The sequence below is a fragment of the Euleptes europaea genome, chromosome 2 (assembly GCF_029931775.1).
Source record: "Euleptes europaea isolate rEulEur1 chromosome 2, rEulEur1.hap1, whole genome shotgun sequence".
NCBI lineage: Eukaryota > Metazoa > Chordata > Lepidosauria > Squamata > Sphaerodactylidae > Euleptes > Euleptes europaea.
Window position 1 is genome coordinate 79,151,535 of NC_079313.1, and position 26,553 is coordinate 79,178,087.

The 26,553-nt window shown below is 41.8% G+C and overlaps 1 protein-coding gene across 1 annotated transcript; it reads right to left on the bottom strand.

The window, feature by feature from the left end:
* Nucleotides 1-1,142: 1,142 nt before the first annotated feature.
* On the bottom strand, nucleotides 1,143-26,553 carry KDM4A (lysine demethylase 4A). The gene is made up of 21 exons (XM_056867691.1): nucleotides 26,363-26,553; nucleotides 24,267-24,442; nucleotides 23,275-23,389; nucleotides 22,146-22,339; nucleotides 21,274-21,323; nucleotides 19,800-19,903; nucleotides 18,893-19,030; nucleotides 17,567-17,805; nucleotides 16,246-16,436; nucleotides 14,932-15,287; nucleotides 13,823-13,943; nucleotides 12,779-12,957; nucleotides 10,994-11,192; nucleotides 10,008-10,084; nucleotides 7,751-7,806; nucleotides 7,240-7,348; nucleotides 4,884-5,072; nucleotides 4,354-4,524; nucleotides 3,446-3,565; nucleotides 2,400-2,492; nucleotides 1,143-1,363 (listed from the first exon to the last, which is right to left on the bottom strand). The coding sequence occupies exons 1-21, from the start codon at nucleotides 26,498-26,500 to the stop codon at nucleotides 1,223-1,225; spliced, it is 3,156 nt and encodes a 1,051-aa protein (XP_056723669.1). The 5' UTR covers nucleotides 26,501-26,553; the 3' UTR covers nucleotides 1,143-1,222.

Sequence of the window (26,553 nt, forward strand, 5' to 3'; positions counted from 1 at the left end):
CAAGATCAAATGTAAAGGGTGTGTTCAGGGTGATACGGCTGTAGCCTACAAGGGTACACTCATGTCTAGAGAAAATAGTTTTACACATTTTTTGGAATACATCTGAATGGAAGTTGCCTCCATGGCTGCACAGCAGGAAGGCTGTCCCATCAAAACCATGTTCTTAATCTTCTCCCACCTTTCCCCCCAGAGCTCAGGACTAAGTATGCAGATGTCCTGATGCTACTTGCACCTGCATGCTTTGTGGCAAAGGCAGCACAAGACTCCCAAATGGAAATACCAGTAACACTGACCGTTAGCAAGTGACTTTATGAATACTCTAGTGGTACTCAAGACACCCCACAAGCCAGAGCCAGATATAAAACTGTGACCATTTTCCAAAGCATCCTTGCTACACTTTTGGGTCTGCCTTCTTGCCCTCCCAGGCAGAATGGAGGCCTGGACTCCCTGCAGTCCTTATTGCCTTAATGAGGGGTACTTCCCAGGATTCTCTTGCCTGAGGGATGCACGGGGCTAAATGGCTCCAAATAGTTTCCTATTACATAGGCACATACTATTACAATTAAACGCATGAGTAAATAAGTCTCTGAATATAAAATCGGGACAAAAACTTGATCAAAGGTCCAAGAAGGGACTAAAGGTGGTTCAGTTTCATTCTCCCCTCTTCAGCCCACCTGGCTCCGCCTCAGAGAGGCGATGTTGAAAAACACGTTATCTGAAGCCGCTCATGACAAAAACAGGGTTATAAATATAAAAAGGGAATTGACTGTCAAGCACCAGTAACGTTGCCGGCTTTGAGCAGGCATGGTGAACTGGGAAACACTCCCAGACCAGACATTTGATCCAGGAGAAAAGTGGGGGTTCATTCAAAGCACTGCAGCTGCCTGGGTTGCTTCTTGGGATGGCATGGAGAAGATTTGCCTCTGGCGGTTCTCACTATATGAAGAAACCTGCTGTCGAAGGTAAAACCTTCAGGCTGATATAGGCCAACTGGTTCAGAAAGTCAGAGATATGCTCCCCAACTCCAGGCTTCATGTCTGCCACATTTAGGGCAGCAAAGCAGAATGTTTCATGATTCAACAACCACCTTCCGGCTGCTGCAGAATAAATGTGTCTCTTTAAAAAAAAAAAAAACAATGTGAAGACCGTCTGTTTGGCCTCTGCTGTCCTGGAGTGCGAGGATCCACCTAGGAGGTGGGCAATGCAATCCTGTTGCCGGCTGTTACTCCATAATGGCCCGGTACAGTGCAGGCTCAATGTAATCCTCACGGTAGCGGGAGTTGATCACCCTCTGTCTTTTTCTCTCTTGTTTGACTTCCTTCTCTGTGAAGATCTCTGTGAAACGCATGTCGGAGGCAACAGACTGAAACAAAGATTGAGATGAGAGTTACTTACAGGGAGTGCCATCAGGTGGTCCAATTATTCCCACTTTCTCCTTCATAAAGGCAGGGACAGTGACAGACTAGGTTCTGAGGTAGTTATAAGCACAGTGTTTCCATGATTTTCAAAGGAGGACTCTGGAAATCAACTCAGTTTGCCTAGCCATTCATATTAGAGCATTAAGAGACAAAAAAACCAAAGTTCCTTTCACGGTTTACATCTACCTCCCCTTCTGAACAGATTTCTGAACTACAGAGCTGAAGTTGACAGTCCATTAATCCAATTTGGTCAGCAAATCTCCAGGCCCAAATGCATGGGATTCACATAAGTACTCAAATTCTCTAGTGAGGCCTGTGTATGTTTGACAATTTCCTGTGGACTGGTATCTTAGCTTTTCTTTCTAAGTGGCGTTCATAGAGCTTCCAACCGCAAAGATTGCCCACTCCTGGTCACAGCTGGCAAAATGTCAAACAGTAAGGAAGGACTTCAAGTGGGCAGTGTCAATGCCCAACAGAGCTCTGTGCTAGCAGAAGCATGGTAAAGTAAGAAAAAAAGCAAACACACAAATTTGTTTACATCTAAAAAACAAAACAGGCCTCCTGGCAGATCTCCTTGCACAGAATTTTGATTTCTTTTAGCACTGAGTACAGGAAGTCTTTTCAATGGCAGCACCCACGTGACCAGAACGTTTAAGCCAAACAAAATGCTGTAAAAATTCTCTTGTGGGTCACATGGACTAGCTGTGAAATGTTCTGCATTTAAAGTTCTCAAATGTACTAAATGTTCAGGGCATGAACTATCCGCTTCTAAGGACTATGGTAGCATCGCACCTGGAAGGGAAAGAATCTCACTTATGCAATGGCCATGTGTGAACTTAGTTCAGTAATAGCAGCATGTCTGAAGCACAAGACTACCTGCATTTCAGGCATCCTGAAAGAAAACCAAGGCATGGAAGGACAGGCCCCCTGGCCTCTCTGTGAGAAGGACTACATCTACCAGCTTCCCTTGTTTTGACTTACCAGCCTCGATTTGACCCTCTTGGGAAGCTCTTCATCGAGTGTGTACACATCATCCCTCTTTGCCATCAGTTGGGATCCATCTTCAAACTCCACCTAGACCCAGAGAGATAAAGTTAGCACAGCTAGCAGCCACAAGTCCCATGCTTCCCAGAGATCAGAAAAATGCCTGGCCTCTTCTTCCACCCTAAAAAATCTCACGGAACCATGCACAGCATCCTTCCCCCTAATATGATTCTATTAGCCAAGCATGGAATAAAATGTTTGTGCATGTGATCAGAATCACAGAGGGGCTGGTCACACCTTGAAATCTGAGCAGCTGCACAAGCTTCAAAAGTTCAACTTCATTAATACATTTTTACAGGAATTAATTTCTGATTTTTACTCAGCACTAGTCAGACCACAGCAAACACGCCATCTACCGATTGGACAACATTTATGTAGTTTTCAAAACTGAGAAGGATGGAAACCCCAATTATGGGGTTAGCAATAACGTGTAAAAAAAAATAGGAAGAAAGTGTAGGGTTCCAGCCTCTCCTCGATTCCACAAACAAGGGAGAGAGGCCTGGACTTATTTTATTTTAGGCCGGTAGCTTCCCATGACTCTGGCTTTACTACTCCAGCCTTGAGGCTTGTTTCTCGGTAGGGGAAGAGCCATGCACAAACTCGCCTCACACCTTTGCTTAGAGTAAAAGGAAAGCAAACTCTCATATCATCAAAGGCAATAAAAAGGAAAATTTAAAAAAACTTAGTGACTGAGCTGTGCTAACTACTTACAAAGCAGAACTGATCCTATTCGCTCTTACTGCCAGTCTATGTAGCAAAGACAAAACCACAAAAACTGCACCCCTCCATGGAAAAACCTCCATTTTCACTTAATGGGGCCAACATGCGACCCTAATTAGTTGCAGCTGTTTCTAAACTCATCCCAGCTGTAATTCCCTCAGACATGACACTCTCAAGGCCAGGTTGCCCTTTGAGCCAGTCCAGCTGTTATGGTACCTTCTTTCTCACAGAAATAAGATAGCAGTCCACTCTATCCCCCTTACCTGGTACATCTGGATGACATGCGAGGCCACAAATGTGGCTCCATAGACCTCACCATCTGTCCATCTCACTTGAACGACATCCCCTTCAGGTGGGGGACCCAGCTGGAGACAATCTCGACTCTATTCATATGGAAGCAAGTTTTAGAAAGCAAAGCATTATCTATCTATGATAACCATGTTCAAGTACTTGAGGGGCTGTCATATTGAGGATGGTGCCGAGTTGTTTTCTGTTGCCCAAGGTCGGACCAGAACCAACGGGTTGAAATTAAATCAAAAGAGTTTCCGTCTAGACATTAGGAAGAATTTTCTAACAGAGTGGTTCCTCAGTGGAATAGGTTTCCTTGGGAGGTGGTAAGCTCTCCTTCCCTGGAGGTTTTTAAAAAGAGGTTAGATGGCCATCTGTCAGCAATGCTGATTCTGTGACCTTAGGCAGATGATGAGAGGAAGGGCATCTTGGCCATCTTCTGGTCACTAGGTGTGGGGGGGAGGTAGTTGTGAATTTCCTGCATTGTGCAGGGGGTTGGACTTGATGACCCTGGTGGTCCCTTCCAACTCTATGATTCTATGGTTCTATCAATGCATGGGTACAAGAAACAATTTCCCTAAAGTAACCCAACACATCCCAGTTTTGCTGGACTGCAGGGGATGGGGAGAAGAAAAGGCAAATGTTAAACCGTTAGATAAGCGGGGTTCCTGCTCTCCCTTAAGCTAGCAGTAGTAATTAATCTGTCTGAGGTATAGAACATTCTGTCTGTAGTGTGAACTCAAAGTGTTACTCCAGGCCTTATTTTGGAGCTTAAATAGAGATTTGCCCCATTTCAGTGACACTTAATACAAGCACATAGGAAAAGTGTTCCTTTGAAGTGTACACCCTCTTAGTGGAGCAGATATTTTACTGCATATCATACCACAATGTCTTCTGGGTACAGGTTATCACTGAAGGATCCGTCATCAAAGTTGACCTCATAAAAAGTTTCCTTGGTCAGATTGACCACCTCACATTGGTAGAAACGCCCATTCTTGTGCTTGCTGATCACTGCCTGCCCCACGGCCAGATCCTGCAGAGCAGCCTTGGCTCGCTGAAGAGACAGAAAAACAATTGAGACCTACATATTAAAATCAACTTGGAGGATTTAGGTTCCCAGAATGTCCCTGAGCTTGTGGACGGCTGCTGGTAAGCAAAGTAAAGACCTGACCAAAGCAGAATCTATTTCCTCCCTAAAGCCCAATTATCGAAGTGAAATACTCTCATAATCTTTCCTCTAGAACTCATCAATGCATTTCCAGCATCCCATAATGTTTTGCAGGTATCCATAAAATGCCTTTCAAATTCTATCTTCTTTCAACAGTTGAGCTGATTACGATGTTATGAGGTCTGCATGTCCAAAATAAATCTAGCTGAGTGTAAACTAAATCCACACTTCTCTCTTAAACTCACCTCTGCTTGGGATGGGATCTTATGCCTGAAACAGGTAATGAAGACCACAAAAGGCCAGTCATCTGGCTGCATCATAACTCCAGCTGCTTGAGCGCAGCTGACATGGAAGGATGTAGGGCATCGTCCATGAGAGCACTGCACACAGCAGCCAGCAATTCTCTTCCGGCGTTTTTTGCAGAAAACACATTTCTGCGAACAGACAAATTCAACATTGCAGTCTTTCAAGACAGTTTCAGATCAATATATACAAGAGAGTTCAGGTAACAGGATACCAGTCCCCTTAGTAAGTCCTCTATCCCACTGGATGACCTTAGGTGTTAATTAGATGTAATGTTCCCTCCCAGCCTGGTGCCCTTGGAGGTGATTATAGTCACTGGTGTGAACTGTTCCCATCTCCCTTATCTAAGGCTCTGCCATTATCAACAACTTGCTGAATCTCAGTAAAAGAAACTTTGCTAGGCCTCAGCCTGAACCATTGTCTGAAAGCAAGAAACTGCATTAAGAGACCAGGTTCTTGACAAGGCACACTACTGAAATGCTTGCTAAGCCCAACCAATGTAAAACCTGAGAATCTAAATTTATGTAAAAACCTGAGAATCTGAACCTATGTAAAATGCACAAATCTCAGCCATGTAAAATGTGAGAATCTTAATGCAAAACACAAGAATCTATTAAAAAACCCAGGAACCCCACACAAACCAACTCCAACAAAGAACAAACTTTAAAGGGGGGGAAAAAAGGAAAACAGTCCCGGGAGCCTATAAACATTAGTTCTTGAAATTCCTGGTTAATCCTACATATTTATGGGATTTTGGGGGACCCATTTTTTTCTTGCCCTGAAAAATCCTGGACATATTTGGGGAAGCTGAATATATCCCACAAATACCAATAAGGCATTTTTCAGATATATTTTTTACTGTTATACTGAACACACATCCCTGTATCCACTGTTTGGCTGAGCTGCTGGAAGGAGGTTAGGAAATACTTTCCTTCCTTGCTCACTATTCTAGTGACAACAGCTAAAATCAACTTTTGTATTCATTAGACATGCTCTTGACAAAAGCACAATGAGTAGTTGACTCACCCATGTTCATTGTTAAACAAACAAGCAATGAACATCTCCTTGTCTACTCCTTGTACCATTATTTGCTACTTTTTGGAAAAGTGAGTCACAGCAATTACTGCCATAAAGCAAAGGAGCATTTTTACCATGCTCCAAGTGTTTTTCTGGTCTCTGAACTCTTTTACTCAGCCTTGGTTTTTAAAATGCTTAGCATTTTTGCATCTTCAAGAGATGAAAGGGCTGCACTGTGCACCTTATTCGCATTTTCGCTCAGTATGATGTTAGTCATCCCTGAATGATCTTTCATTCCAGGATATATACTTCCCGGCACCATCTTGTTTTCTTTTTCCAGTGGCTCTCCCCCTTTCCTAACTGCAGCAAAGCGCCAGGAAAATACTATAAGTTTTGAACCTTGTTAGCAGTAAGAGAATACTCATGGTATCTCAACTAAGCTATTCATTTAAGTGCAGTGATGTTTTTCATAGATCAAAGATTTCAACTTATTTAGTACATTACTATTCTACCTCTCCATATACTCAAATCAGCTTATAATGTTGCTTAGTGCTTGTATATCAAAGTGCCTCAAGCATCCCTATGTTGGCCAATAGCGTGTCATGCTACACAGAAGGTGAGGTAGTATAAAGGTTCGGTTCTTTATGATATTCTATTTTCCCATCTTTCTTTGAATCATCAAACTACACTCTGTCAAGTCTTATCAATACAATACAAAGAAACATTTCAAACATGGCACAGACCAAGAACGTGACTTTTGCATTGCTGTGGACCCTTGCCTAGGAAGGTATTCAGTGTTCCTGTCACTTCTTTCCTTCCAAATCTGTAACAATTACCTACTTGCACAAGATGCATCCATCTTGCAGGCAGATGTATATTGATGGCTAGAATTTAAGACAAGAGATTTGGAACTGGGTATTTTGTGACAGATTAAGCTCTGGACAAGAGAACCAGGGGTGGGTGGGTGTGTCTGCGTGTGGTTAGCCTCCCTATGCTCAATTTTAACCTAGTTTCTGCAATGTAAGCGACAGTACTGGTCTATATTATCAGGCTGATTTAAGGATTACTAAAAATTAGAAGGGCTTCAAACATCTAAGAGCACAATATAAACACTAAGTATTAAAGCTTAGTTCTGTCCTCTTTTTCTATTAGCACACCCCATCTGATCTGTTCAGCTTTGCTCTACTTGCTTTGGCAGAGTAACAGATGCAAGAATTTAATAAAAGCAGATGTTGTAGCCATTCTTCCAAATCAGAGGAGCAGAAACAGTTGTTTCCTTACCAGCCGGAAGCGCTGCAGAGGTATTTTGCTGACATCTACTGGACTGCGATCTGCAATGTTCACAAACTTGGCCTCCAGAACTGCCACAGCACACATAACATGGACCCACCTGATAAAAATTAGAAGAATAGATGTCAGCACCCACTTATGAAAGATGAGCTGCAAAGAAACAATGCACATCTGGTACTGCTGAATTATCTGAGCCAGCAGACATTGCTAGTATAAAATACAAAGAACCATGTGGCTGTATAAACTGCCTTCCAAGTAGTTCAGCTACATAGATCAAGAAGCCACTGCATCAGTAAGATCTGATTCCAAGCAGATCGCTGCTATTGACACTCTAGCTTCTGGGATAAGCCCTAAGGCTTATGTCTGTTATATTGCCATGCTTGCATTCAGAATGAACTCGCTGGCCTTGATATTAGCCTGCATCCCATCACAAAACTGCTAGTTCAAATAGCAAGTTGGGGAGGGAGTGATCTTCCACATTTGGCTACCCCTGGAGACTCACTTGTTATCATTGGCTTTTTGAAGTGCACCTCCTCGAAGTGAGCACAGACAGCAATCCTGCCAAAGAAAGAAAAGCCCCATTATCAGACTCACATTTAACACACTTTTCTCAGAATCCCACCTTCCCATTTGCAACAGAGCCTCCCTCTGTTCCCTGAACAGACAAGAGTTCTATGCTGCAGAGCGTTAAACACTAATCACCTCCTAATGTGTTAAGCTGCTTTTGTCTGCGTGGAAAAAAGAGAAAGTTCCAATTTAGTAGACTACAGAAGGGAAGTCATGCCACTCTTCTAGGCAACCTGCAGGGATACAGGGCCTAATGACTGGTTCATGCTGAGTAGAACCTATTTAAAAGAGCCCTAATTATGGAAAAGCTAAAGAAGTCTTCCCCTTCAATAAAAACTGGAGATGGAGGTGATGTAGGAACTCTGTTTTGTTCAGGTGGATAATAAGTATATATAGCATCCTATTCAATAAGTTACCAAAAGTTCACTAAAACCACAAAGGAGTGCCTCATTTCTTATATGAACTTGATACAAGCTAGCAAAAAAGCCAAGGCAGGCCAGAAAAACCATGTTTCCTTAATAGGATACTACAAAAAACATTACTGTCTAAATCAGCAGACACAAACCTTAAGACTGCCGGACAGACAGTGGTACTGAATGAAAGCCATGCACAACCATTTAAATAGGTTCTAAGGTTTTTTTTCCCTTGTTCTTTTAATTTTTTTTAAAGAAAGAAAATTTTAAAAATACAAACCATTTGAAGAAGGAAAGTTGGAACCACAATCCCTAACTTAGTACCCATCAATGTGTTTCCTGGAGTCAACTTGGAGACCTATTTCCTTATCCCTTTTCAAGATCCTCTGTTTTTTTAATTCTCCTCTGCCCTGTTCCCTCTTTGTTTTCTACTCTTCCCTTTATCATCTTTCACATTCCTCCCACTGCTACCTGTGTCCCATGCTATTTCTCCAGCCAACTTCAAGGAGCGCTAAAAGTGATGGGACGACAGAGTTTGTGGTGGCACAGATGGTACTGGCATGGGTCAGGTGAGGTCTGGGAGCCAAACTCTAGTCACTCTCCTTCCATGGTCCGTTACATGGAAGCTTGTAGCTTGGCTCCATCCGTCTTCCTTAGAAGTGTACGTTTGCTTGAAACTACTTTGCTACAACAGCCTCAGCAGCAGCAGAAAGGGATGAGGAGAGGAACCCTCACTACAAGTGAAGAGTAAATATGGGAAGAAGGGAGGATTTACACACACACACCCCAGGTCAGTCACCACCCCCAAATAAAATCCACTCTACAAAGGCTTATGTCTCCCCAGTACTGGATTCACCTGGATATCCATATCAGAATCCATGACCCTGCAAAAATATGTAGATAGTAACCAAGGCCACCCACCCCAATTTTTTTGATTGGATAGATATTAGTAAGGTGAGCAATTACACTGTTACCATGAAATGTTTCTTGTCCCCTTCAGAAAAACTGAAGCCTGCCACTCCCCCTCCATGTTTCATTTAATTGAAATTTTATTTAAGCATATCTATGGGGGAGGGTTAGGGCCCCACTTGGCAACCATTTTGTGGTGCCGCCCACTGCTGCCTGAAGGTGAGCTGCCACGTTCAGACTCAGGCAAGTATTGGTGAGTCAGTTCCTATGTGATACTCTACATCCTTGGGCTAGCTTTCAGAAGGACTGCCATAAATGCACCCATGAAAACATTTCAAATGCCAAAAAAGACTCAACCAGCTCACTTCCTTAAAGACAACTCCAGGAACCAATTTCTTGACAGAAGCCAGTTTACAGGCTTCTTTGATCCCTCCCCCCACACCACATTCCAAAGATTTTCATATACACGCGCACACATCCCTAGAAAACATTCCAAAAACCATCTCATGGATGCGAACAATACAACCCAGCAGGCTCTAGCTGTACTGGGTATAGAGATGTCAGGCTACTGCCTGGTACCACCAGGAGATTTGGGGGCAAGGCATGGGACAGACGTATCTAGCACACAGTTTCCAGAACGTCTGTTAACACCAAACCTGGGTTTTCACCCAGATGTAGCTTCAAAGCATCATGCCAAGTCATATCTGCCCCCCACTGATTTTTTCCATTAGCGAGCAACTGAGAGAAGGTCCAAGGGCCTGGTCATGGGAGAATCCCTCTGCCTGAGCTGGGCAAACAGAACCCCAATAGGGACCATGCAATTGTACAAGGGAGTTTCAGCTAATGCCATGGCATGCAAGGCATTCTTACCTCCTCTAAAGCATTAGCTTTGCATCGGGAACACTTCCAGTCCTCAGATGCCTTCTCAGGTGCTACTCCGTAACAACCTAAAAATGAACAGAACTTCAGCAGACTGAGCAACAATTTTTCGATCTAGTAATAACTCTCTGGTCTCCGCTCAATAGCCTGCCATTTAGACCAGAGAGAGAACCAAAACAAACCACGCTACGATGTAACACTTGTATTCCCATCCACCCCATTCAAATCATACTGTTACTTATCATGTGCAACTATAGCACCAATACTCTCTCCCCTTCCCTTTCAAAATGAAATGCCAGTGCCTAAATTTTCACTATTCATTTATGTATTAAGTGAAAGGTATGTTTTTGCTCTTAATCTGGTGTATCTTAATTGCTTTGGTATGCTCTAGTTCTGTGTAAGCAGATTCTATTAATTTTCCAGTTAGCTTCCAGTTGTACAACAGGGATTGTTTGTTCACAGGTATGACTGCAGTTCCCAGAATGCAACTCTCTAACCCAGGAGGGTCCCAACCTTTTTAACCCTTTGGGCACATTTGGAATTCTCAGTGTGGTGGGTGCAGCCACAAAACAGCTGCTGCAAGAGGCGGAGCTAGCCACCAAATGGCTCCTGCAGCTGAACTTTAATCACACAGTAAGGATTCTTGTGCTGTGGTGGCAGCTGCCACCCAAGCAACATTTTTAAAGTTTCTGCACAGATAATCAAATCTCCCACAGCCAATCAAAAGCCTTGCCGAGCAACAGCCCCATCTGGCCCACCCACTTTCTAAATACACTTGGTGGTCACCAGGAGAAGTGTCAGCAGGTGCCAAGGGGTCCCACAGGCACCATGCTGGGGACCCCTGCTCTAACGTTTCCCTATGTTTTGCCTCTCCTTACAGGACAAGCAGCTATGACAGCAGCAACACCTCCATCTCCCGTGTTTAACATGGGCTAACAGAGAGGCTACGGGCTAATATCAGATCACGCAGCACTCACTGGCATGCACACGGACTCGACAGCGCTTGCAGGTGACCAGAAGGCTGGTGCCATCTTCCTCCAAGTAAGGTGTGGAAAGGCTGACATCTGTGCTGCAGCCAGTGGTAGTAAAGCACATCTCAGGAATCAGGGGTTTTGTTCTCATCTTCCCATCAGGAGCATCTGGAGTTGCCTGAGAGCTCTGGCCTCCACAATCTGCCTGCCAGGGAGAAAAGGTGCATTTTACAGAAGATCGGATTACCTATAACTGGGACGTAGCTGTTATGGAAGACAAAATGCACATGATGCCTAACAACATGGCATCCTCTTGGTCCTGCTATCATCAAAGAACAAAAGTTACAACAGAAGATAGTTAATGACAAGATGACTGACAAATCAAAAGCAGCCTACACAGAATTCTGTCTCCAGTGAAGAAAGTGACAATGGGCATTACTGCCAAAAAAACTACAGCATAAGAGATAAGCCAATGTATTCTCTGACCAAGGCAGAGAATGCTGGTATGTTATTTTAAACAAGTTGTCCAGTGTCAAGATAGAAAAGGCTAGACTGGGCCCTACTTTCATCCATCACCTTGCAACTCCCTTTATTCTCCTAACCCTACTATTATTTATAGCCTTGACCTTCATGGATTGCATCAGCCTGGTGGCTGGGTTCCTAGTGCAAGGACCAGGCAGCTCAAAAACATAGGCTGAGCACAGTGGTGCAAGAGGACTGCTGGGTAGAGCTCTCTCATCTGAAAAGTAGTCTTATAAGTGATTCATGTATTGTGTGCATTTTTACTCCACCATTTCTCCAAGGCATTTAGGACAATGTGCATGGCTCTCCCTTCCTCCATTTTACCATCGTAACAATCCTGTGAGGTAGGTTCACCTAAGAGTGTTTCATGGTAAATGGGCATTCAAACCCAAGTTTCTCTACAAGAGTTTAAGAAGGCAGTGATTAGCAAGCTTCTCCTTGCTCAACAATAAAGGGACCAAATTAGCCAAAGAGCCAACACAATGTTATATATAAAAGCAACTGCGGTTTTAACAGTTGATCAAATAGTACACAAAACAGTCTACATCTTTAAAATATATGCAAATTTTGTATCAGACACATCTCAAGCCCACCGTAGTTTCTGAAGGGAGGCTTTACAAGTGGTAATAATAATAATACATTAAAAACTGTATTAAAAAGGAACGCCATAATGTTAGGCACATGTAGTCTAGAACAGATTCCTTTGACCATTTGATATTAGCCAGTGGAGATAAAGATCTACCACATACTATGAGCACTGTTCTACCTGCTATCTGCTCAAAGATGCAGCACATACTTCTTGCACAGAGGACAGAATACAAGTGTGCATGAGACGTAATAGGCATGTGTAAGCATCTGCTTGTTTCTATCAGCTACATGCCTTGTGAAAAAGTAACTGAATGAATACACACACATATTTTTAGGATTAAGATGCTAAATGTTTAAACTCTGTCACATGCAGAGAATTTACAAACTCCATTAAATTACTTCAGAGCCTAGGACAAAAATGGCTCTTATAAGGAAGAACCATTGCCTGCTAGACTATTTAGCTATTGACAGTGGCACAAAAGTAGCAGTACATATTATTTCTTTTAAAAATTAGCAAACACTTATTTGAGGCAGCTCATACAATAAAACATGAAGTTATACAAATGTTAAAACTCGTTTTTTAAAACCCAGCACTACTAGAAGCTGAACTCCTTGGAGCTTCACTGGCTACATTTCCCTGGTGCATTGCACAGGCCTGTAAAGAGGATTTAACCTGCTCACCTGGTAGGTCTGGAAGAGCATGCAGACTGCACAGTAGGGGGCCTGCTGTGCCATAGCTGCATTATACTCCTTTTCTGCCTCAAAATTTGGAGGGCGATTTTGCCATAACTGACTGAGAGGCTTTGCCCATGGCTCTGTTTCCTCAATTTCTTCTTCTGGCGTCAGCTGCTCTGACGTCTCTACAGTAAAAAACACCAACTTTAGTCAAAACAATGACAAAATTCACCTCACAATATCAAATATAGGGAACGTCTACACTATGGACAAAGGCCATAACAATTTGACCCACTTCATAAGCACCACAGACTGCTACCACCTGTCCCAAAGAGTGCTTGACTCTCACTTACCAGCTGGGAGTTTTGTTTCACTAGCATTTATAAACATGAAGCCCACAATATGGGCAAGAGTCAACAACATTAAACAGCTAGCAAAAGCTTTTCTTTTGCCTTTAAGAACCAAAGTCCTATATGAAGCTCCTAGCCAGGGGCTGAAAATTCAATCCTAAAGTACCTTCAGCTGAGAGTTGTATATTTCCAGAGTTAAAAGTTAAAATGTTCCATAAGAGGATGAAGCAACTTACTCTCTTTCAGAGACAACTGATAAGGATGGCTTTTTGTGCTACAGCTCAAGGAGGGGGAAAAGTCTGAAAAGGTCCCATTGATGGACAGTAGAGTACATTTTAATTACTGCACATGATTCTTAAGAAGAGTTGGTTTTTATATACTGATTTTCTCTACCTTTTAAGGAGAATCAAACCGGTTTACAATCACCTTCCCTTCCTCTCCCCACAATAGACACCTTGTGAGGTAGGTGAGGCTTGGATCTGAGAGAGCTGTGACTAGCCCAAGGTCATCCAGCAGGCTTCATGAGTGGGGGAACCAACCTGGTTTACCAGATTAGAGTCCACCGCTCATGTGGGGGAATAGGGAATCAAACCCAGTTCTCCAGATTAGAGTCCACCGCTCTTAACCACTACACCATGCTGGTTCTTAGTGCTGCCAGGCATAACACACCGCTTAGTGAGGTAAGAAGGATAGAACTTACCATCATCACTGAGGCCATCTTTCATCAATAGTGGGTGATGACGTGGGAGTTTGCTCAAAGGCTGGCGACGCCCTTTTGACTTCTTGCGATCTTTCACTGACCTTATGTACTCCTTTGCCATCTGGACAAGATCAAGCAACAATCACATTAGAGAGACCAGGCACAGTTTATCTAAAAACCACCTACTGGATTGGTCTCTTCCCTTCAAAACATACTGCACAGAGCCTGAAATTGAAAACAGCAGGGTGGTTTTGACATGGCATGCAAGACCATTCTAAAATATTTAGAAAGCAGAGGTACAAATATAGAGACTATAAGCAACTTGGTACTCAAAGGTTGAAAACTATGTTCCTCTATAAAATGCAGCCAATTTAAAGTCTATCTTATGTTTGTTCTAGCACAGGGGTCGGCAAACTCATTAGTCAACAGAGCCAAATATCAACAGTACAACGATATTTCTTTTGAGAGCCAAAACGCCTTTTAACAACCATTCATGCATGGGAGGTTTTGCCTTGGATTTGCAGCTCTCTAGATGCACATTTTTCCCATCTGCATTCTCAAAACTCTGCAGGGGGGCTTATTGTTGAGTTTTGAGAATCTGGATGGGGAAAATGTGCATTTGAGTGGCAAATCCAAGGAAGAACCTCCCATTCATAAATGGCCAATAACCCGCCACGCAGAGTTTTGAAAATCTAGATGGTGAAAATGTGCATCTGAGTGGCAAATCCAAGGCAGAACCTCCCATTCATAAATGGCCAATAACCCCCCACACAGAGTTTTGAGAATCTAGATGGGGGAAATGTGCATCTGAGTGGCAAATCCAAGGCAAAACCTCCCATTCATAAATGGTCTTTCGCCTCATCTACCTGCCTGATCCTTTTAACCGGAGATGCCAGGGGGTTGAACCTGGGACCTTCTGCGCGCCAAGCAGAGGCTAGCAGTATATATTACATGGGACCTCTCTTAAGGCAATTGTCTACCCCACAAATCATCCCATTTTGAGGCCACTGATAGTTAAGGTCTGCCCACTCCAACCTGATCATGTGTTGTAACAAAATAATAGTTGCACATTCTCCCCTAAGGCTCCCCCACCCCCAGTTCCCTCATACCTTTGCAAGTTCCTGTTCATTCATGCTTGCTGCAGCACTGGTTTTCTTCCCAGAGGCCTGCCCATTGTCCATGCCATTTTCTTCTTCTTTAGCGTAGCTATGCACAGTCAGAACCTCAGCTTGCTCAAAAGCCTGCCTTGGGAGGTCAGTGGGTTCACAATCTGAAGAACCAGAACACAATGGAGAGCCAGAATGGCTGGAAACTGGACTCTGTTTCAGAGCAGACTGGGCCAAGGTGGAAGACATGGAGTGAGGAACAGAAAGATCCAAAACAGCTGCTTCAGGCTCTTCTTCCTCTTCATCTAACTTCACATTTTTTAGTTCTTCAAACTTTACTTCTGAGAGATCTGCATATTCTGGAACAAACACAATATTTAAAGCATATGTTAGTAGGAGCTAACGTATTTTTCCATGTATAAGACACCCCCATGTATAAGACGACCCCTATTTTTTTGAATGCAAAAATTAAGAGAGCAGTGACCATCTGAAGGCCGGACGCCGGCCAGCCAGGGCTACCAGGCTCTTCCCCGCCTATCAGCTGACGGGCGGGGCCGGCGGCAACCATCTGTGCATTCTGTGTATAAGACGACCCCCAATTTTTTACTAAATGTTTTTAGAAAAAATATCACCTTATACACCGAAAAATGCGGTATTATCCAAAGCATATAAATGACAGGAAAAGCAAAACCCAACTGGAGACCACCAGTGAAGCAAGAGAACAGAGAGTCAAGTTAAGGTTACTAACTTGAACTGCCCAGTTGCCTGGGAAATTAGTCTTCAGTAAGCAATCATATCCCTTGCCCTCATGCTCACTGATTCTCCAGGATAGGATGTAGGCAAGTATGCAGAGGCCAAACAGTACATTTCATGTTAAAACTCAACTGACATAATTGACAAAATACATAGTTCTATTCCATTTCTTTAATATGGGGTATGTACCCCTAAATTTCCAGGGGCTTAATACATCAGATAGCAACTTTGGGGGCTATTTTGACAACAGGCCCCCTTCCAAAAAATCTGGAAAAAATGCAATATTTTTAGCTAAGAAAAACAACAAAATATGGTATTCACAGTAAAGAATCCATCTACCTTCTCTGAAGTTTCCTTGAATATGCTTTCACACTACATTTTCATTATTATGTTGATTTACCAGTTTGATTCTCCTTATAATGCTAAAAACAATCTTATCAGTTTTAAACCCAATTCAGTTTGTTATTGGAATAATATGCCTAAACAACAGTAAGGACCATGTTCCAGTGACAAAGCCTACAGTTTGAGGCAATGGAGTAGGACCCTGAAGAAATAAAGAGTTACCTGAAGGTGCCAGTCCTTGGTCCCCTTGCTGCACTGGCTCTCTAGCAGGCCCAACTGGAGGCTCTGCCACATCCATCTCAAACTGCACTGGAACCAGCTCTTCCTTGGGGAAGGCCTCACTTTGGCTCACTTCTTGGGGCACCTCCAAGCAGACACGGTGACGCTTGGTTCCAATGCGGTGCTTGGGCAAACTGCAAAAAAAAAAAAAAAAAAAAAAATCAATAAATCAAAAGCACAAAGAACAAGCCAGCAGCTCAGATGGTTATCTATAAAGATTAGTTGGGCTATGACTTTCCTGTAGTATCCAGAATCCAAAGCAAGATATACATATGGAGACAAATTAGCATCCCTGAAGAAATCAGTGACAGGCGCTAGACTCCATTCACTCTCCTCACCACAGGATAACTCACAGGGTTTTCATTGACATTACTGCCTGAAGTAGGTTTTGTAGCATTCACAGCTCCCAACTGCCAAGTATTCCTCTTTAAATGACATGTGACTACTGTACAACAGGCTGAGTGCAAGGTGTTCATGATGGATGCAAACTTACTAAGCATTTCAGAGATTTATAAATGAAAATCATTCAAAATTACCTTTGAAAAAGCAAACATTCAAGGCCAGCTAAGATGCACTAACTGATCTTCTCCACTCCTGTTAAAATTTCCTATTTTCATCTACAAACTGATCCGCCCATTGCAAGCTGGAAAATTCAGATTAATATATATTGATGGCTATGCTCCAAGTCAGCTATCACTGAAGGGCAGCACAATCTTAAGGGGGGGGAGTTGCAAATGGCTGGGGATGGTGCAGCCACAGCGCAGCTGCGCCACCTCCTGAGTGGTCTGCTGCACCGCGGGCAGCAAGACAAACAGGAAAATTTCCCAAACGCCTGTGAGACTGCTGTATGCAGTTCCATGGGCAGCACCATCATTTTTGTTGCATAAGTTCACGCCAGCAAAAGGGGGCATTCCCAGGGTGAAAAGGCTCAGGGAGCTGTCAGCCCTACCCCTGGAACGCCCCCTTTGGCACTGGCGCAAGCCCCTGCACCAGAGGTGCACGGATGCCATGGCTGCACCAGCACCCATGCATGGCGCAGCTGTACTGCTCCACGGTGCTGACATAAGTGCCCATTTTGATGGCACAAGTGGCATTTATGCTGGCGCCAGGGACACACCACTTCCTGAGCTCATTTCCCCCCCGTTAGGATTGCACTGTTAGCATTATCAGAGACTTTTGTCCCTAGAAAAGGGAGGAAGTTTATTAACATGCTGGTGTCCAGTTTCTACACAGGTTTCAGTGGATTAAAGCCATTTAGACATACTTCCTGTTCTCATCCATGTCTGCTTTGCATTCTTCTTCTGGTTCAGTTTCCTCAGAACGTGGCTTCCTAAATTTATGGAAGATGTCTCCTTTGAAGAATTCAGCTGCCTCTGGTGTTGGAAGAGTGTGGTCAATGGCGGTCACATCTTTCCCTGTCTTCCAAAGCTTGTAGCGATCTGGCTGATATTTCCTCACAAAAACATCCATGGAAATTTTGACCATGTCCTTTCGGCATGAACACTACATGGAACAAACAAATTGAGGCCAATTATGGCTTTATATCTGTCCAAGGTGACTTTATTCTTCTGAATTTAGGTTCCTACTATCCCCAATCAGAACTAAATGTGAGATACAAAGATCTATGTACAATGATAAAGTGATCCTTGGTGAAAAGAAAGGGAAAGTAACAAAGCTAGAGCTTTCTACATTTGAAATACAAACTTAGGGGAGGAAGGTCTGGAAAAGTTCTCAACCCCCAATCGCCATATTTTCATTTTACAAGTCTTGGTCTGGATAAAGTAGTTTTCCATGGATGGAAGGTACTTCCACAAGCGGACCCCCTCACCCTACTGAGATCCCCAAAATGCTTCTTAGAACTGGGGGCACTCAGAACAGTCTGTGTATGTGAAGTAGGTCTGCAGCATGATGAGAGAGAACAAAAATCCCACCCAGTTCCTTCAACTGGCAGAAAACATCTAGATTAAACTTTTTGTTGTTTACGCAGTTAGTCAAAAGAAGATTTTTGTCTACCTGAAAGACAATGCTGTAAAACGGAATTCCCAGTATTGCTTAACAAGTTATCTTTGGCCTGCATTTTCTACCCCAGCACTTCAAGGCAAGTCAACAAGTACCTGCGCTGGAGTGCAGAGCTCACAAGGAATTAGAACTCTCTCATGAAGATTTCTTTTCCTCCCAACAATTTCACTGAACTTTTTTTTATTAGCGTGCCTTAATCTGTCATGGAAACTAGCTGGCTTCTCTCTAGTATCAGAGGAGCATGCCTATTATATTAGGTGCTGTGAAACACTGGCAGGATAATGCTGCTGCAGTTGTCTTGTTTGTGGCTTCCTAGAGGCACCTGGTTGGCCACTGTGTGAACAGACTGCTGGACTTGATGGGCCTTGGTCTGATCCAGCAGGGCCTTTCTTATATTCTTATGGCCATTTCAACTTTACTGTCTCCACATCAAGAAAAAAAACTTGCTATAAAAATTATAATGCTTTCCAGATCTCCATTCACCTCATAACATGAAGCTGCTAAACATGGAACTAAAACAGAAACATTATTTTCCCTCTGATGCACAGAGGAAATAAGCAACTGAACCTACCAGAATAGACTGTTTTCCATACTCAATCCACCGGAGAGTGGCAAAGTTAGTAGATTCAGCACAGTTGAAGCCATGGTTGAAGCCAGCATGATATCCATAAGGAAAGGTTATCATGAATTCGCCTGCCTCTTGGGTCACCTGAAAGAGAGGAAGCTCACGTAAATTGACACACTCTGTAACTCATTTTACAACTACCAATACCTGGGAAGTGGAAATAGCCAGATGGCACACTAGATATTCCAAGACACCAAAAATAGTATCCCAAGAAAACTTTTTGTATAATCCTTCAAGCTAACATGCAACCAACTAATGCAGGCAAAACTGGGATTGTAGGTTCAATCTCCACATAATGCCTACATTTGATTAGTTGCCCTAAATTGAACCCCTGCATTACTGAGTCTCTAGCAAACTGAAAACCTCTGTGATTTGAGCTTTATTTGGCTTTGTAGACCATTTGGCCAGAAAAAATGAGGCACACTATACATTTCGATTAAATACTATTTGTAAACAAACATTTGAACTGTGATGAACAGAATGATCATTATTTTCCAATGCTATAGTACTGCCTCTCAGTTTCAACTAGAAACTGCATGAATAGCAAAAATAAGAAAATTATGGCTTAAGGTGTAAATCAACATACTTTTAATGTGTCGATCCCCACCACTCCCCGTCCCACCTAGATATCCAGGTATATGTTTCATAGTTCCTTTGTACCTTCCTAGAAATACAAATCAATAACCAGAGGTGTATCAAAAATAAATTCCTGTTAGGTATAGATATGTCACATATACTCTTTGTTCTTCAGCATCAATTTCATCTGCTTCTCAAAAAACTCCACCCTTGCCACCTTGCACGGATTTCAGGAGCTTTCTAAATTTGTTCTAAAGTGACAATGATACTTCCTCACCTTATCAAAAGGGATGCCATATTTCTTCAAAATCGATGGAGAGATCAGGGTCATCTTATGACGGAGGAAAGCTTCACAGCTCTGGGCACTTCCAGGAAAGAACCCTGTTTATGAAAAGTACAGAAACGTCCACTGTATTTGTTTAAGTCTAGATATACCACCCAGAAGGGGAAAAAAGGGTGGAAATTTTTGTTCTAGACTATTAGAACTTACTGAAGCAGACAACTCCCCTTTTTTGCAGCCCTGTGGTTATGATACCACACGAAACAGCTTTTAAGACAATAAAGAGATCTGACTGCATCTACTGTTTCCATCAAAGTCCAGAGAGGTGGAAACGTTTCCTCTCATTTGCCTTGATACTATGTGGGTTATCTCAAATGCATGCAAATATTACTAACTAGAAAAATGTTAACAGATATTTCTAAAAAAATAGTATAGAGGCAACTTCTAACTAGGCCCAGAACCAAATAGATTTTAGGCACTTCTGGAAATACTAATGATGTCCAGACTGACTCAACGTTGTAAGAAATGAATGTGGGGAGAAAACCAGAAGCAAACCCCACTGACTTCTGGAAGGCAGAGAGGCACCAACAATGAGCCTAAGAGCATCAGTATCTTGTCTGTGTGTTACAAAGATTTTCCTGATTCAAAGAGAATTACATTTTCATAGCATGGATGAGGATTAATGCAACCCATCTGTGCTGGTATCACAGTGAGATCCCCTGCGAATGCACATGCCCCACCCTCCCAAACAACTCATTTTGAGATTCTACCAAAGATCACATTGTGCTGCAACAAAGAGCCTGCTTGAAAATGAAGCCTATGTGTAATTTAGCCACTCTATACTATTGGGCAGTGCCTCAGTGTGGAACTAAAGAGCTGCTATTGCCTGAGTACTTTTTGGGGGGAGGGATCCTGCCATGATCTCCATTTAAACTAGGTTTCCATTTTTTCTAATCCTTTAAGCAACATCTGAGCAAACCAAACTCCCAGCAGTGTGACAACCACTGTAACAGACAGCAATATGTTCCTTATGATTAATGCAGGCACTGACTGGACACCCCCCCATATAGTTTAGTGACTGGTTTCAAAATATAGGAAAGGATGAGCCCTTACCCATATATTTGGGTATGTAGCCCTTAATCAGAAGGGACAGCAGTACAAGACTATCAGCCTCTCTGCAATGCCCCAACATTTGTTAAATATTTCTGCTAGGAGTTACTTCTTGTGACCTTGTCCACTTTGTTACACTACTTCACCACACAGCGCACTGAACTCTACAGGACTAGAGAAAGTTGCTATAATTCAGAAAGGAAATAACAGGATTTCCCCCATCTGCAACAAGCTCTCATCTCTCTCCTATTAGGTTTGCAACCCTGGATTACTGCTACCATCATAGAACTTTTATATGAAACATAGCTTCTAAGGCTCTTCAGGTGTCTACATATGAACTCAAACAGAAAAAAATGGTTACCTTTAGCAAGACGTTCTAGCCGCTTCCCATGTTCTGGAGGAATGGAATACCTGCAGTCACAAAACAAATTAATAAAATGTAACAGGGGTATATTTAGGCCTTTTAAAAGATTCAGAATCAATATAGTGAGAAAGTTCAATAGGCAAACAGGTTAAACTGCCAAGTAAGAAGGGATTTTTAAGCCAGCAGTCTTCTTTTCCCTTAATTACTAAACTGTCCTATTAAGTTCCTCATAGAAAGGAAATCAAAACATTTACTAGCCCACAAGGAAATAATGAGCTAACTCAAAAGAGACAGAAGTAAAACTTAAGTAAAACTACTTGCTGGAATTAGGTTATCTTAAGAATAATCAGTTTATAGATACTCAGATACCATGTACTACTTCATTATAGGGCATTACTAATGGTGCTAAAAGATATGTACTAGCTGCCCATCTGTTTCACGGCGCATTTGAAAGAGCTGATCTCACCCTAAATGACTTGGGAGCCTGGATACTTGAAGGACTACCTCCTTCCATATTGTCAAGCCTGCTAGCTAAGACCTTCCTCACAACTCCTGCTTTCAGTGCCCCTACCTTCCAAGGCAACAGGGTGCTGACTGGAGATACAGCTTTATCAGCTCTGACACCTGGCCAGTGGAATGCCCTTCTTTTTTGATGTCAGATCAACACATTTCTTTTTGACTAGGCTTTTAATTAAGGGGTCCTTTAACACTGTTTTTATAGTCTGCTCCTAGCCTGAGAAATGTTTTGCAGGGCTTTTTTTAAGCTGTTCGGTGTTTTAGATGCTTTTATGCTTTGGCTCAAAGCCACCTTGAGCATGTTGTCTGAAGAAGGAGCACAGGCATGTCTGGAATAAATAAATCCATTTTACCATGACTTGGGCTCTCCAAAATGCAGATAGTTGATGCTGTAGAGGTCCATGTCCTCAGTGTGCCAAGCAAAGGAAGTTTTCCACATCCCAAAATAGAGATAAGGAGTATTCACCCCCTCAATGGTAATGCCGCTCTCATTCTCCACTATATCCAGAATTGTATTCAGATGGCCGATATTCCACTGATCTATATGCTAAAGGAATCACATGAGGCCAGTCAACAATACTAGAAAGCAAACCACATGACAAGTGCAATCACTCTTCCCTTCACCATACTACACTATAGCAAAGCTGGAAATACATTTTGATGCCTTTTAAAGCAGATCTCAGTTTTATTTGTGCTGTATTACTGCTGCCTTCTACCCTGCTTGCAATCCTAGCAGTAGGGAGAGATATCTCTATATTTAGATCTCCAACAGACTGGATCGAAGTCTTCTAGTAAATATTACAAAGGAGAATGGAGCTGCACTCACTGCCACGAATAGCAGCATGAGGTACCAGTTTGTTATATTCACTTGTGCTACTTTATTACAAGGAGTCTCCATAAAAATGTGATTCCCCAGTCCACTGGGGGGGGGGGGAATCAAAACCAGATTATACCTATTTTGCATTTTCTAATACAGCCAAATAAATCGATATCACATCTGAAGTCTCCTTCATGATTTGTCAATAGTATTAGGAGTAATTTTCTATGAATACCTGCAAATTGTTCCATGAACATATGTGACAAGGGAACTACTAGCAAAGGATATATAGTAAGTCTCTTGGTTCTAAATTGTGACTGTTAGATATAGTGCTAGACAATTCTCAAAAAACATATTCCAAGTAATAATCAATAAGTTATTAAATCCATTAATACCCTTAGATGCTTAACAGAGTTCATCGTCAAGGCAGAACATTTGAAATCAGTGCTGAGAGTAAGTTTAAAACATTTCTATGCCGCCTTTCCACCAAATTCAGGGTCCCCAAGGTGGCAAATATTAAAACATTTGAGACATTAAAAACATTTAAAATACAAATACATATATAACATTTAAAACGATTAAATAAAACATAACATAAGCAAAGAAAAAATATAAATGCACAGAAAAACACACAAACTGGGAGGCCTAGCAAGAGTTAGTTTTACCTTGTCATAGAGTGTGCCATTAACATCAGCACCGTAGATTGGGGGATTGAATGTAAGGTTCTTCCAGTACTTGCGTTCAAGGTCTTCAAACTCGGTATAGCGAGGTGTGCAGTACCTAAGATAGATCAGCTTTTTTAAAAAATTAACAACTTTCACACTAACTTTTTAAAATTTTATTCATATAAAACAGGCTTATGGCACATTAAAGACTAATAGGATTTTATTAATCAGCCATTCTACAGGCAATTCCAGCAAATTAGAAGAGAAATATAGTTGAAAGAGAGAAATAAGAAAGGCACAAACAGCTGGGCAGTTACTAGAGAAGGTGAGTAAGCACCAACCTGCCAATTAAGGAGGCAGAGATTCAACTGTGATTTCTTTTGATAAAAATAGTTGTACACTGAACCTGTTTTCTCAAATTCTATGGCCAAAGATTGCATATCTAGAGAATGAAAATCCTATGTCCAGTCCAGAAAAACATGCCATGTATAATTTTGTTGTAGTTATTCAATGATTTGGAGAGAAAGTAGAAGTGTATTTTCAGGAGTCAGCTGGAATACTTAAGGAGCCACAGAAATTACTCCCTCCCCCCAGTTTCCATAACTGCAGTTTCCAGTGCACACACAGTGCTCCCCAAGACCATTTCTTTTGTGCATAGACATCTCCTCTTCCTATTGAAATAAACGGACAGTCCATGCACAAAGGAGCTTCTCTGTAGTTATGAGCAGTAGTAAACTGAAGCTTGAGTTTCAAATAGCAACTTAGATTTTACATTGCAAGACACATACCCAAAAGTACTTTGCCTGAAGTCTTGCTTTTAGCAAGATACAGAAAATAACTTGTAGACTTAAATGCAACCTTTAAACTGCACTGCATAAAGTGTACAGCCACACCAACACTAACTTGTTGTTTTAAGTAGACCAAAGAGAAATAAAGAAATGCTATATAAAAATATTCATTTCACAGAGCTGTAGTTTAAAATTCTGCCTTACTTATCACTATTTGCTATCCTTCTGAACTCTCGAACTGTCATGGCTTTCTTCTGGATGTTATATTGTGTGAAAAGTCCTGACTGGCCAGTAACCACTTGCTGAATAGGAGCAGGGATGATTAGTTCATCAATATCATCATAGCACCCACGTGGTTTCCATTCCTTGGGAGGAATAATCTGAAAGAAACATGTAAGATAAAGGTTCAGACAATCTGGAAACCTGTAAGAAGTTCTCCTGGGACTAATACACAGTCAGATTCCATTCTTTGAAATTATTTTATTAAAACCCTACACATTAAAATTTTGGGATTTAACTTCAACAGTTAGTGCAGAGGCGCTATTGTGCCAATGCCAAATCACAAAACACTCATGACAATTCATCACACTGGCAATTATTGGCAATGTTACAGAACAGGACAGAGCCCTTAAGGATGAAAAAGCAATCCAACCGACAGTCCTATCAACTTCAAATTCTGGTACAGAGGACCCCTCATAGTTAGATTTTAAAGCCAAAATACCAGCTCTCCCTGTGGAGATTTATATTGGCACCTTTGATATATTAAGTTCAGTGTGTTAAAATGTTTTAAATTTTGTACAATTGAATGAATTTTAATGTATATGAAATGTATATTTACATGATGTTAGCCACTCTGAGCCTGGCACTGCCAGGGGAGGGCAGAATATAAATAAAAGTTTATTATTAAATAGAAAAACTGGGTGTTTTTAAATTATTAATAAAAAGTAAACACAGACATACAACAACAGGAATATTCCTATGCATCATGTGTTCATACACAATATAACAACATTTCTGACTGAGTTAACATTCCCATGAACTATGTTTAGGACAAGTATAATCAGTATTTAGAATGTTATCAACTTCTGGGAGTTATCCCATATCTCCTGTTTAGAAAGGTAATAGCTCTGAAAGACACGGTGGGGGAAACCATTTCCAACCCTAAAACAAGGGGAATAACTAAAATATATGCAACATTTAATTATCAACCCTAAACATAATGCATTGACATAAAATACATCATTTAGCTATCTGCAGCTGGTGAAGCTGGTGAAAGGCATCCCTGGCCAAACCTGCCACCTGCTATCCAACAGGAGGCCTGGGACTGGGAGCACCCTCAAGCTAGGAATCTGCTCCTTTAGGGGGAGTGCAACTCTATTCAGAACAGGAGATAACCCATTTCCTGGGTCATACCTTTCCCACATCAATAGCACTTTTGTCAGGATTAAGTTTCAGCTTGTAGACCTATTGTAGATGTCTACAGAATAAACAGGAATTAGTATTTAATACTGTATGTTATCTTTCATCAAAATTTTCCATACTATGCATTCTGAATAAATTTTTGTTTTAAAAAGCATTTCACTAATTCCAAGATGTTTTTTCAGTACTCACCAAGGTTCCTAATGTTTTGGTAGGAAAAAAATTGTAAGAAAGGTCCTTTGGGGAAATCTTTTTACCCATTTTTTTCTGGCCTTCCCATCCCTATTCCAATTCACTACTGTAACTGGGGAAAATGCATGTTACACTGCTCTTACATTGGTGTCAAAAGTACTACCCTTGACGCACTCTGACCTGGTAGAGCGACAGGCAGGGGACCCTCCCCACACACACACAAACACACTCTGCAGAATCAAAGTTGGTTTGGAATACCTGGTAAACACACCTCATGCTGTACTTTACACACAGCTGTTTGGTAAATATCCTTGATTTTACACACAGCTGTTTGGTAAATATCCTTGATGTCTGTCCCTCTAACATCTAATTCCAAGAAAATGTTTTCTTGGCTTCACTTCAAACACTACCAGCAAGTAGTCTAATTCTAAATGCTGCACATTTCCCAAGTTCCAACAGTGTACATTTAGAATTCTGGGGATACCACAGTGATGACCATTAAAGCTTCATGACAAAATCTAATGTTCACCAGCATTTTGTTGTGATTCTCACTGAAGTATTCTATAGTGTTACTTAATAGAATTCAATAATGTTAATAGTACTTTAAAACTGAGTAAAATTTACAGAAAAATTCAAAGTGATTCTTGTGAGATCTCTACTCCCACCAAATCAAGCTGTGAAATGTTTACCTTTGCCAGTCCAGCTCTGTGAGCTCCTTGGGATTCTACGTATGCAATGTAACGACTGAAGTTTTTGAACTCTTCTGCAGTAGGACGGAATGTCATTATTCTGGCACTTGGATTTAGATTCTCTAACTCGGAAGCCATGGTTCTTGCTCACAGTCTTCTGTATTACATGAGAATCAGAAGAAACAGTGCAC

Excerpts from the sequence above, each read along its gene's own strand:
- KDM4A (XM_056867691.1), bottom strand. The coding sequence starts at position 26,500 with ATGGCTTCCGAGTTAGAGAATCTAAATCCAAGTGCCAGAATAATGACA. Across the intron at positions 22,340-23,274 it reads ATGGCACACTCTATGACAAG|CATATAGATCAGTGGAATAT; the intron begins GTAAAACTAACT and ends TGATTCCTTTAG. Across the intron at positions 13,944-14,931 it reads ATGAACAGGAACTTGCAAAG|ATGGCAAAGGAGTACATAAG; the intron begins GTATGAGGGAAC and ends GATCTTGTCCAG.